The sequence below is a fragment of the Nicotiana tomentosiformis genome, chromosome 12 (assembly GCF_000390325.3).
Source record: "Nicotiana tomentosiformis chromosome 12, ASM39032v3, whole genome shotgun sequence".
In the NCBI taxonomy this organism is placed as follows: Eukaryota; Viridiplantae; Streptophyta; class Magnoliopsida; order Solanales; family Solanaceae; genus Nicotiana; species Nicotiana tomentosiformis.
Genome location: NC_090823.1, coordinates 100,535,217 through 100,549,367, shown reverse-complemented (window position 1 = coordinate 100,549,367; position 14,151 = coordinate 100,535,217). Strand labels below are relative to the sequence as shown.

At 37.3% G+C, this 14,151-nt stretch overlaps 1 protein-coding gene across 1 annotated transcript; it reads right to left on the bottom strand.

Annotated features, from left to right (window-relative positions):
- Positions 1 to 12,054: 12,054 nt before the first annotated feature.
- Positions 12,055 to 12,885, bottom strand: LOC138903120 (uncharacterized). Its single transcript, XM_070191036.1, has one exon. It carries the CDS (start codon positions 12,883 to 12,885, stop codon positions 12,055 to 12,057), a length of 831 nt encoding a protein of 276 aa, XP_070047137.1.
- Between the last annotated feature and the right edge of the window lie 1,266 nt (positions 12,886 to 14,151).

Below are 14,151 nucleotides of genomic sequence, written 5' to 3'. Positions count from 1 at the left end.
ATAACACTCAAAGAAGTAACTCTACTTTAACACCACATATCAAATTCAAACTTCGTGCATACTACATCATTCACCAAAGACAACTCACTCCTCCCGCGAATTTCATTTACTCATACGTGCAATATAATCCTTAACCAGGAATTTCCTTATTCGAGTCTTCCTCGATCTCAACTTTTACATATAGCTAACCCACAAGTATGCCTCCGACCAAAATTAAAATTTAACACCTAACCATGAAATCAAATTGTCAATAGCAGACTCCCCCACTTGGCTCAAAGCCATAGATTAAAACATTCCATAACTCATAATACCAATACTCTCTTACTGCCATAATGCTTCAGTCAGTTCAACAAAAAATTCTTCTCAAGCTCATACAACGCCACCCATAAAAATACCTCAATCATCCGCTAAGCTCGTATTCATCCTCTTAACACACAAGTCAACTTTCTCAACCAGATTCAGATTCAAATCTTACCCATACACCCCGTCGGCAGAAAAGAAACTCTCCACTCACATCATAAGGAATACACCTACGTAGATTATTCCACAAGGGATAACCCACATGCTTAGCCTCAAACTGGTATCTTGTTATACCCTTTCGCAGTCACAATTACTATGCAATCACTTAGTCTATCTGAGTCCAAACTCACTAACCACACATGAGAATTTAATTTATCCCAAACTTTAACAATCGTGAAAGATCCTTCAAAACATTCACACTCGGGACTGTACGTCACATAGAAACGAAAATCAAGCACCCAATGACCTTTCCTATACATATGAAGGAAACACTTCTCGTTATGTTCAAATCATCTTAACACATCCCGCGGTCACAGCATACCCATCATACCGCCATTTCACCGCTCATCGAGCCACAAATTTCACTATAGGGTCATCCCGGACATATGAGTCCAATTGTACAAATTACAACTGAAGCTACCGAGCTTAAGCTGCGATCTAAACTTGGCCTCAAGTCCTCCAGACTGGCCCCTTCACCCATACATAGAATACTCATCTCGAACTTCGTTCATGGAATCACAAGCCGGCGATGCAGAGCTGATACTGAGCACTCATGTGCGCATACGAATACGTGGAAGGAATTCAAAGAGTTATGTCTCAAGTTGAATCAATCTCGCATGATAAGGAAAGAAAGATGGGAAGTATATATCCTAAATGCCCTGTAGCCTCTCGAAGATAAGTATGGGCGTCATCATACCGATCCGCAAGACTCTACTAGACACTTGCTCATGACTCATAGAACCTATGAACCTGGAACTCTGATACCACCTTGTCACGACCCAAAATCCAACTAGTCGTGAAGGCACCTAACCCAACCCGTTAGGTAAGCAAATTACCAACTAGCCAATTTCAATAATAATTATTAAAGCAATTTAAGTGAATAAAGGTCTTAATCGTGTACAATCCCCAAGATCTGGTACTACAAATCATGAGCTTCTAAGAATAGAGTATACAAAGCGGAAATGAAATAAATACATAGTCTGTTTGAATAATACATAAACAGAGCTTTTATAAATCTAAGGCTACCCTGAACAAGAGGCAGCTACAACAGGAACGCAGGTACATCTTCAAGTCCCGCAACCATTGAGCACAGCAACAACATCAGCCAATATATGTACGCAATATGCAGAAGTGTAGTATCAGTACAACCGACCCCATGTATTGAGTAAGTAACAAACCTAGACGTAGGTTGAAATTAGTGACGAGCTTCCACCAAGGTCGGGTCCATAACCAATAGTCAACAACAGTCCATAATAACATAAAGAAAATAATACCAGAAGTAACTCAGAGATAAAATGCTCAGCCAAATCATGATTTCAAAAATAATAGTTCTTCCTTTCAAATACATCAGTGAAAACCCAAACCGTTTGCCGAAGTTGCCAATAATATGAATAGTTTGAAAATGATAAATTTCTCAATAAAAATAATCTTCGCAATAATAAATAATATGTTTCATTTTCATTCCGGATAACCCGTGTAATACAAATGCATCATTATGCCCATCTGTCAAAAATGTGTGAGAAATCATGAATGATGTGATGTTGTACAACATGAGGAAAAATACATCTCTATGCCTGTATGTCATGTGTGCATGCCAATGTGATGCAATTCAGTGATAAAATCATAAACAGCCCCTCGGGCAAAACATCACTCATATACAGCCCCTCGGGAAAACCTCACAGTCACTCGTGCCACTCGGGCATACCTCACAATCACTCTTGCCACTCGGGCATACATCACAATCACTCTTGCAACTCGGGCATACCTCACAATCACTCATGCCTCCCAGTCACTCAGCACTCGTACTCAGTAGGTACCTGTGCTCACTAGGGGTGTGTACAGACTCTGGTGGGGCTCCTACATCCCAAGCGCTATAATATGCACGGAGAACTCACGTGCTGCACGGACAACTCATGTGCTATAATAATAAAGTATGCTGCAGGCGGGCAGCCCCGATCCACACTCATCCTCACAATCAGGCCCTCGACCGATATCAAACATGCTGCGGCGTGCAGCCCGATCCCATAAACATACAACATGCTGCGGCGTGCAGCCCGATCCCATAAATATGCAACCTAAATCAGGTCATCGGCCTCGCTCAGTCATAAACCTCTCAAGCCACTCGGATATTTCTGTAAAACAGGGCATTCGGCCCCAAACATTTATATGCATCAAAATAGAGTCATAAAACTAAGTTATGATATGCAATGAAATGAATATGACTAAGTATGAATTTTCAATTTAACACAATAATTCACAGCAATATAACCTCTGTGGGTCCCAATAATACTGGCACATAGCCTCAACATGATTTTTATTATGCTTTTCAGCTCAATTTCTTTAACACATAAAATCGCATAGAAAAATGCCGAGGTTATTTAACTATAAAATTCCACATAAACAATTATGTCATAATTTCTATAGTGCACGCCCACACACCCGTCACCTAGCATGTGCGTCACCTCCCAACAATTCACAAAATACATATATTCAGGGTCCATACCCTCAACTCCAAGATTAGAAGAGTTACTTACCTCGAACAAGCCGAATCCAAAGTCGAGCAAGCTTATCAATGCTCTAGAAATCCCATTATGCGCATAACAACTCCCGAATGGCTCAAATCTACCACAATTAATTTGATTCAGTCCACACAATTCATAGGAATTAATTCCATATCAAAATGCTAATATTTTACACAAAATCCGAAATTACGCCCCAAAAATACCTGTGGGGCCCACGTCTCGAAACTCGACGAAACTCATAAAATACGACAACCCGTCCAATTACAAGTTCAACCATACTAATTTCATTCAAATCCGACTCCAAATCGGTATTCAAACTAGAAAAATTCGTTTTGTGACATTATAGAAATTTCCTTCTATTTCTCTTGAAGATTCAATAATCTTATACCAAAAATGAAGATGAATTCATGGAATATAATCACAAGGGAGTTAAGAACACTTACCCCAAGTTGTGTGGAAACTTTTCTCTCCAAAATTGCCCAAACCGAGCTCCAAATGAGAAAAAAAATCTCGGAACCCTCGTTTTAAACAATGCCCAGGCATTTCCGCACCTGCGGTTCCTGGGCTCTCACCTGCGCATTCTCTTTTGCGGACAAAAATGTGCGCCTGCGGAAACAGTCAGCCTCCCAAAACCTCGCATCTGCGGTCTCGCAGATGCGTATTCCCCTTCACACCTGCGGTCACCTCATGCCAGCCCCAGTCTGCATCTGCGCAACACCTTTGCACCTGCGGCCTCGCAGATGTGGCAAATTCCTCGCACCTGCGAGCACTGCCCAGTCCCACTCTTGGCCGCTTCTGCGACTGATCTCGCGCACATGCGGGCACACCAGTAGGCAGCAGTTTCAGCATTTCCTTAAGTCTAAATTTGACCCGTTAATTGTCCGAAACTCACCCGAGGTCCCCGGAATCTCAACCAATTGTATCAACAAGTCCCATAACATAACACGGACCTACTCGAGGTCTCAAATCACACCTAACAACATCGAAATGATGAATTACACCTCAATTCGAAATCATTGAAACTTCAAATTCTATAACTTGCGCCGAAACATATCAAATCACGTCCGATTGATCTCAAATTTTGCACACAAGTCACATTTCACATTACGGACCTATTCCAATTTCTAGAATCGGATTCCGACCCCGATATCAAAAAGTCAACCCCCCGGTCAAACTTTCCAAAAATTCAACTTTCGGCAATTCAAGCTAAATTTCACTATGGACCTCCAAATAATTTTCCGGATACGCTCCTAAGTCCAAAATCACCATACGGAGCTATTGGAATCAACAAAACTCCATTTCGGGGTCGTTTACACATAAGTCGACATCCAGTCACTATTTTAACTTAAGCTTTAAACCTTGAGACTTAGTGTTCCAACTCATTCCAAAACCTCACCGGACCCGAACCATTTACCCCGGCAATTCACACAACAACTGTAAAGTACAATTTGAGCAGTAAAGGGGGAAGTAAGGTTGTAATACTGAAAATGACAGGTCGGGTCGTTACATCTGGTTGGGATGAATACCCTTATTATGACTGGAATGAAAACGAAGTAAGACAACCACCTCTATAGGAGAATGGTAGTTTAGAAGAGCTTATGTATAAGTTCATGAATTGTGTCGAAGAAATATTTATACAAAATCAAGAAAGATCTATACAAAATGATAAAGCCATTAAGAACCTAACAGCGCAAGTGAGTCAAATAGTAAGTATACTTTCAGAAAACTCATTGCTTTGTGATAGTGAATATATGGAGGAGATACCCTATGAGAATGAGCCAACCCAAGAGGATCAGCATCTATAGAGAGAGCTTTTCACTCTGCAAGAGGACTCTGATTCAACTGAGATGATTGAAAATAAGGTTTTAGTTGAGTGTGAAGCAATGGAAGAAGAGTTCAAACCCACATCTACCTTTTCATATTTACAACCTTTAGTAGAAGAGAATGAAAAACAAATGGTCTTGGATATACCACAGGAATATTTAAATGACCTTTCTTCTTTGTTATCTTATTCTAACATTGATCATGTGGATTTTATTTTTGGAAATTTACAGGAATATGCATGGATTGATCCTGTGAAAGAATGCAGGAACAAGTTGAGGATCATCCTGAAAGAACAATTGACCGCTCAAAATGAGGCCAAATAAGAAAGAAAAGAGCGGGTGTTACAAGTATCCTCAGATGAATTTGGCCTAATGAGCTCTATGAAGAATTCCGAGGAGCAAAAATGAGGAATGAATTCAGAATTAGGGGTGAAATTCATAAGTTCTAGAAAAAGAAAATAATTCAGGGGAGTTTTCTTTATCTTTTACCTTTTACTTGTGTGTCATAGGGACATGCCACAATTTAAAATGTGGGATGGGGGATGTAAATATATGTGTATATTTATTTTTTTGTGTTTTTAGTCAATTAGAATTTTTTTTAAAAAAAATTAGACTCTTCCCAACGATGGATATCCTCGATTGTCTTCTTAAGGGGTTAAAGTCGAACAAAAATACAACCAAAAAAAAAAAAATTAATCCAAAAAGATTTTTTTTAGTTTTTTTTAGATAGTGTAATAATTTCCCCATTAGTTTTTCTTTGTGTCGCGATTCTTTTTCAAAGGTTTTACTTTAACCGGGTGTAGTTAGTAATTATTTTTGTATGAGTAAATTAAATTGTGTTGTTATGCTAGTTGGATGCAATCTTTTTTGACTTTGTTGTACCTTGAGAGTAGTAAGTGCCTTAGTATGACGCTTAAGCTTAGTTCTTGACTCGTGTATGAGTACCTTAATTTGTTTGATCTAGACTTTGCTTAACTGCTTTGAGTAGAAAGTCGGGATAGATCCAGTCCTAAGTGAGTTATATATCAATGTGTGTGTGAGGTTTTTGTTGATATTCTATGTATGTCAGCTGATGTCTAGAACTTGCCCCGTGTATTTGCAAAGTAAAATAGCAGTTTTGTTCAGTCTAGGAAGTGATAAGCGTTTCTTTGTTGAGCCATATATATGCCTGATTTCCCACCTAATTATATGTATCTTAGGTAGCCCCATTGAGCCTATAATCCTATTTCTTTGGCAACCACATTACGAGTCTGACCTTTTATCTGAGTTCACTGTCTGTTTGAACCTTTAAACTCTGTTGAGCACTTAAAATTGTTATGAGCTTGTTAAAAGTTAAGTGAAAGAATGGTTGGATTTTTGAGTGGAAGAGGAAAAAAAAAAAAAAAAGGTACAATGTTTGAAAAATTGTGAGAGCCGCTTGTACGAAATTAAAAAAAAAAGTAAATTTGCTCAGAAAAAAAATCAGAACTTTGAAAAAAAAGAGAGTTTGTGTATGTATTAGAAGAAGGAAAAAAATAATTTTCTTGCTAGTGGTAGTTCTCATTTTGTTTGTGCTTAAAATAAATTGGGAGCTTGTTGCTAGTATGTTATGACATTTGGGGCGTGGTTCAACATAAGTATGAGGTTTGAATTGTTAATGTATATGTATTAAAGTGCTTAGTGAGTTGTATCCACTCTGTCCAAATATATCCTACCCGTCCTCCGCGACGTACATTACAATCAAATAAAATCCTACTTGATCTTTAACTGAGTGAGCTCAATTTAGTAGAGTATTATACTACGGACAAACTTATGGTACGTATTCAGTGGCATATGAATTTTAATTTTGAGAGTGAGTGAATTCTTTCTATTTTTAGGTTCCTAATTATTCTTGAATTTTATTGTGTGTGGAACTATTCTCTATTATTTGTGTGAGGGCACATGACTTGCAAACGAAAGGTCCTTTGGCCTCTGTTAGAGTAAGTCAGCGATCTCTAAAAAAATTGGTACTTTTGATCGAGTCTTGAGGCTAAGAAGTTATAGTATGGTGCTTATTCTGTCTGAAATATTCTTGGCATGACAAGTTAGGAGAGTTGCATGAAAATATCGTCCCTACTTGAAGTGTAATTTGTATTGCTTGAGGACGAGCAATGGTCTAAGTGTAGGGTGTTGAAGGTAGACTAGAAATACGAATTTTTGGTTATATTACACTTATTATTTGTTATACTTTAATTGTGTTTGAGCTAAAATATGAATAATTTATACTCATTACTTGTTATTTGTTGTGTAGGTTGAGAATCCGGATTAACACAAATTTATGGAGCTAAATTGAATAAAGTTTGAAGTCTGAGTAAAAATTTAAGAGTTAAGCCAAAATCGAGTTCGGAAATTAAAAATTGAGTATGTATTCGAAAAGTGGAAGAAAACGCTCAAGGCCAGAATGTGATCTATCACGGCGTGCTAAGTGATGTGATATATAAGGTGGCTTGTTAAGATAGACGTTTGAATTGAAGAAACTAACAATGTGGAAAGTTGGCAAGATACCGGCCAAGGTGCCACACGTTGTGGCAGTTCAAGGAAAATGCATTAGGCCACATTTGAGCAAGCTTCTGAAAATCTGCACATCCAGTCATCCACGTCGTGCCATGCGACGTGCTGGACGGCGTGGCAAGCCAGTTTTTCGCATGTGTAATCGTATTCCGCCCGTTAAGGATATTTCGGTCCAAAATTATTTCTATACAATATAAGTACACGATAAACACATTTTTGAAGCTCATGACCATGTAATATAAAAGTTTGTACAATCACATAGAAATTTTTATTTACTTTATTATATGTAATCAACATTATAAATTACTTCTCTAATTTTATAATAAAAAATTTAGCAAACTAGAATAAAAAAATATTAACTCTAAAAAATGGTTATATTACCGTACATCATAAGCTGAAATAGAGAAAACAATAAAGGGTCTCACTACAAGAAAAAAGGCGGATTAGGGGATATTTACGTGGGGATAAAATTCCCAGATTTACCTGCGAATTTTCTTGCCGAAATTTAAAATTCTTAAATTGTAGAATATCATACATACGAATTTATTTTTTCCTGATAAATCCACAGGTAATTTTGGCGTCATTAAGCGCAAATGTATTGCCTGGGGAATTACATGGGGAAATAATCGGCAAGTCCTCTATCCGTAGGTAAATTCGTAGATAGATGAACAAAAAAAAATTATTTGTGAGTCGGCTGAAACTTCCCCATGTAATTGTCATGCGGATTTTGTTGCAGATTATTCATGGGGATGTACCTGGGGATTTAGTTTTGCTGGGGAATTACCTGAGGATATTTTTCTACGATTTTACATGGGAAATATTTCCTGGGGAATTACCAGGTGATTTATGTATCTAGGGAAATACCTGGAGATTATATTTATTGTTTGGATTTCACCTACGAATATTTTCATGGGGATTTATGTGGGGACTTATATACCTGAAAAAATTACATGGGGATTATCTATTGCGGTATTACTTGGGAGTTCTTTAACAGAGATTTACCTGTGATTTATTTACCATCCTGCGCATTTACCTGGGAAATAACCTAGGAATATCTTGAAGCGATTGCACCTAAATTTTTCCATGGAGAAATACCCGAGGATTTAATTTCTTATGTAATTAGCTAGGAATTTCTTTATTGCGAGTTTAGTTAGAATATTTTTGTTGGTGATTTAACTAAGGATTTCCGTCACTCTGGGATTTATCTTTTTTCTTGCATAGGGATTTACTTGCTCCAAGCTTGAGTCAGAATACTGTCTTTGAAAATTACAGATGTTGTATTGAGAATTTTATTACTTACTGAATTATTTTTGCATCGATTTAGCTGGAAATTTATTATCTCTTTATGGTTAAGTTTATTGTATCAACTTCTTAAGGTTAATTAAGTTATGCATATATAACTGTGATTGCCGTCACTTTATTACTCACAACACGTGTGTGGAATGATTATGATAATACAGTTGAATTGTAAGAATATAAGCAAGATTAAATAAAAATAATATTTCAAGAATGTATAGATTACTTGCGAATTTTTTGGGAAAATATTTTGAAACGCGTCAATTTTATATGGGAATTTACCTGCAAGCAAAAATTTACATGGGGATTATCTTACATGCGGATTTTACTTGGGATTTTTAAAGGAATTTTCCTGCGGAATATTTTCATAAATATTCACAAGAAAATCCCTTTCATCCATAAATGTTCACCTCAAAATTTCTTACGGACTTACTTGAGGATCTTCATAGGGAATTACCTGCGGATTTCTTCCTACATAAATTCACAAGAAAATTCCTTTTGTTTACGAATTTTTGTCAAATTACTTTTGCGATTTTTTTGATATGTTTCGTTGATAAATCCGCAAGTAAGTTACATAGGAATACAAAATCCCCAGGTAATTTACCTGGAGATAATTTAATTCGCAGGTAATAATTACCTACGAAGATTTTTTCAACGGATTTATTTTGGTAGGAAATTCCGCAAAAAATCAAATTACCTACGGATATTTTTATATTATCCCTAGGAAAATCCCCATGTAATCAGCACTTTTCTTGTAGTGGTTTGGTAGGATATACTAGAAAAAATAATATATGTAATAGCCTTTTTTATTTTGGTAACTAAAGATTTTATTAATTACCAGAATGTTTACAATAAGGAACCATAGCTAGACTACATCAGAGCTAAACTAAATACTAAGTTGCTGAACCAGTTATTTAATTCTAGTAGATGCTCGAATATTACAAACATATGCAATCTCCCTCACCAATTGACTATGACTCTTTGCTATTCTTTCAAATCTTCTCTGATTTATCTCCATCCACATTGTATGTACTCATTCAGTATAAGCCAACTTAAAGATTTGAGCTCTTTGTGATTTACCCTTTGATGCTTTAATTATCCATTTCTCCATTAGTTCCCATTGTGATGTTCTGAAGAGAGGAACCTGCATCCATTTCAACACTCCTTCCTAGACTTTGTTAGAGAAAGGATATTCCATGAATACATGATTTCTTGTTTCCTTGTGATTGTTACATAGATTGCATATAGGACCAACATTTATCCCCCATGAGGCAAGTCTATCAACCGTCATTAGTTTTCCATGCATCTGCAGCCACACTGTGAATTGAGCTTTTGGTCTAGCATCATTTCCCATTCTCAATGTCTTCCAAGTTATTCTCTCATTATCACCAATAAGCTTAAGGTAAATCTGCTTGATTAAGCTGTCTATTTTGATATCTTGAATCGGTGCCATTGGGTCTCTTGCTTCAAATATTTTTCTCACCATCCATCCTACATGTTGAGGGATAGGCATTTGACTGAATTGCTGGTTCTTGATGTAGTAGGCATGTAACCACCAGATCCACAAATCTATCTATCTTATGCTCAATATCCCAACTTGCCTTAGCTATTGCAGCTTTATTCCATAGTCTTATATTTAGCAAGCCTGGGCCACCCATTGACTTTGGAGTGCAAACCTTATCCCAATCAATTAAAACTTTCCTTGTGATTGTGTTTGTGCCAGACCATAAGTAGCTTCGACAATAGGCCTCAATTGTACTTGGTACTTTTGAAGGAATAGCAAACAGTTGAGACCAATATGCTTGAATACCAAAGAGGACTGTTTGGATTAACTGAGATCTCCCCGCATATGAGAGTTTTTTTACAGTTCAAGATGAGATTCTGGCTACCATTTTGTTGATCAATGGTTGCCACTGAAGTAAAGAGATCTTTTTAGTGGACAGGGGGATTCCCAGATATTTGAAGGGGAGCTTTCCTTTTGGAAATCCTAACAGTTGTAGGATTTGATCTTGAATAATCTGAGTGACTCCTCCAAAATAAATGGAGCTCTTCTCTTTGTTAGCTTGAAGTCCTGAAGCAGAAGAGAAGTCCAAAAAATACCTATTTAGTATGAAAACAGACTCAACATCTCCTCTAGAGAATAACAGTAGATCATCTGCAAATGATATATGAGTCACTGCTAGTTTAGAGCACTTTGGGTGATACTTGAACACTTTATTTCCTTTCAACTCATTGAGCTTTATACTTAAGTATTCCATGGCTAAGGCAAAGAGAAATGGTGAAATTAGGTCTCCCTGTCTTAGCCATTTAGCTGCATCAAATGGAGTTGTGGGTTCTCCATTAACCAATATAGAATAGTTAACTGTCTTCACACATTCTAAGGTCCACATGGTGAATTGTCTAGGAAATACAAGCTCATCTAGGACCTGCTCCAGAAATATCCATTCCACTGAGTCATAGGTATTTTGAAGGTTTATTTTTATCATGCATCTAGGGAAAATATTCTTCCTTGTATAGGATTTCACCAGTTCTTGAGCAAGAAAGATGTTATCTGATATCTTCCTGCCTGGAATAAATCCAGCCCGTGCTTCACATACTATTGATGCAATAACTTTCTGGAGTCTTGAGGCAAGGACTTTAGAAATAATTTTGTACAGAACAATACAACAAGCAATTGGTCTATACTCTTTCACTATAACAGGATGATCATATTTAGGGATCAAGGTGAGAGAAGTGCAGTTAATAGCTCTATCCATCTTGCCACACTCAAAGAATCTTCTTACCGCCCTTGTAATCTCTAGCCCCAATATACTCTATGGCTTTTCAAATAAGTAGGCATTATACCCATCCACCCCTGGAGATTTATCATTTCCAATTGAACTCAGTCCATCAGCTATTTCTTAGTCAGTAATTGGAGCACACAAGAGAATTTGCTGTTCATGACTTAGCTTGGGTCCCTTGCTCATTGTAACTTTGTTGACTGCCTTTAGTGAGGGACTAAAGGTCCCCATTAACCCTTTGTAGAATGATACAATTTCATCTCTGAGCTACTTAGGATCAGTCAATAGCTTAGCACCTGCCATGGAATTGAGTTCCATGATTTGCTTCCTTTGGCTTCTTTCCTTTATAACTGTAGTAAAATACTTAGAATTTGGATCCCCCAATTGTATCTATTTGGCTCTAGACTTTTGCCTTATAATACTCTCCTCAAGCAGGTTCCATTTCTCAAGATTCATCAAAGCTTCTTTTTCTTTAATCACAAGACTGCTATCATATCTGGCTACTATTGCAGCTTGAATACATTGTAGTTCTTCTCTTGCCTTCTCAATCTTCACTGATGTTGTTTTAAACTCTTTTTGATTCAGCTATCTAAAGACTGGCCTCAATGCCTTTAGTTTGTTCCATACATTCTGCATAGGATCTCTATCAAGCTGCTTCTTCCGGTGGACATCAATTAGCTCCAAGAATTGTGGATGCTCACTCCATATGTTGAAGAATCTGAATGGATCTCTGATGTTATGGTTCACACTCTGCAATGTCAAAAATATTGGGGCATGGTCTGAAATGTTACGGAGGTCATATTCTAAGATAATATGGCCCCACAACATCATCCAGTCATAATTACCAAATGCTCTATCAATTTTGCTACTAACTCTCTCTGATCCTTGTTGCTTATTTGACCATGTGAAATATTCACCTTTCCATTGTAATTCATTTAGTAGAATGGCAGTGATACAGTTTGAAAAATCCTTTACTTCACTAAAACTCACAGGATGGCAGCTCTTTCTATCAGTAGTCGATAATATTGCATTAAAGTCCCTACATACTAGCCATGGGCAGTTAGTATTACACGAGATGTTTTTAAGAGTGTTCCATAGAGATCTCCTTTCCTCCACAATATTGAATCCATAGACAATAGTCAGAACACATTGAAAGTTAGAAGAGAAATCTCTAACTTCACAATGTACTAATTGAGCTTCCACTTTTAGTGCAGTTATATTGTAATCTCCTTGATCCCACATAAGCCATATTCTTCCATTGACAGCAGAGGAATAGTTATTAATAATACCCCAATTGGGAGTAATAGTCTTAGCTATTTCTGGACATCTATATTGCTTAACTCTGGTTTCCAACAGGCCCAGTATTTTGATATTTTTTGACCTTATATATTCCTTTAACTCTCTCTGTTTATACATTTTATTTACACCTCTAATATTCCACATAATCCAAGTCATTGAGAAGTTGTATTACCTCCCAAATCAGGAGGTTTTGCTTGTCTGGTTCTCTGGTCCTCTCTTTGCAAAGGCAGCACTTTCCCAGTTTTAGATTTGCTAGCCATAGCAGCACTCAACTATGGAAAGTTGATCAAGTTCAATTCCTGGCTTGGCACTTGCTCCTTTCCTTTAGAGGCATTCCTCACTGTTCCATCTGGAGTTGCTACTTGATTTTGTGAGTTAGCTTCTTGTTGTTGATGTTTGCTTTCATTAATAGATACTCTAGGCTGAGCTACCTCAAGATGATCCGGCTGCTGTTTATCCACATTTTGGCTAGTTGATGGTACCTCTTTAGGCTTCCATTCCTGAACCACCTTCTTCTGTTTACCTCTACTCATGTTCTGTATTTGCCTCTCCATCAAGTGTTGTTCAGGTATCTTCTTAGAGAAAATGTATCCTATAGTTAAGCATTGAGGACAGAATTGGGGCATCCATTCAAATACCACCTCCTGCTAAAATTTTTGTCCATTTGGCTCCATAACTGTAATTGTGTCAGGCAGTGGTTTAGACACATTTACTTCAATTAGCATTCTGGCATATGAGATCCTTGTTTGCTTAGTTGTACATTCATCCGCAAACAAAGGTTTCCCTAATGCACTAGCAATTCTTCCCAAGGAACCTCATCCCTAGAAACTCATAGGTAATTTGGGGAACTTAACCCACAGTGGTATCTCAGTCATGAACTCTTGGCTAAAATCAAAAGCAGGGATCCATGGTTTCAGAATAATTGGTCGATTTCGAATAGTATAAGGGTCAGAGAATAGAATCTCATTCATATCTTTAACATCATAAAATCGAGCCATATAATAACCTTCCTCATGAAGAAACAGATCTGGTATAGCTATGGTATTCAACATCTGGGATATATACCTATTCATGAGGGAGTACCCTGGTGTTTCTCCCGTCACATAGACAATAAGGGCATTCTTCCATTTTTCTGTTTCCTTCTCTACTTCAATTTTTTCTAGTTGGACTATAGTTTCTCCATTAAAATTTTGAAGCAGGAAATAGGTTAAGGTCATACCATTTTCCGCAGTTCTATTTCCAGCAAACAACGAGTTTCACTTAGGTTTATTCACAACTGCCTCTTGCTCTGTAGGAATCTCCTTATTTGCCTCTTTAATTTCAGGGTTGCTCTGTGTTGGGACTTTCACACCCTGTGTTTGAGTAGGTGACTTATCCACCAGA

Coding starts and splice junctions, on each gene's coding strand:
- LOC138903120 (XM_070191036.1), bottom strand. CDS start 12,885: ATGTATAAACAGAGAGAGTTAAAGGAATATATAAGGTCAAAAAATATC.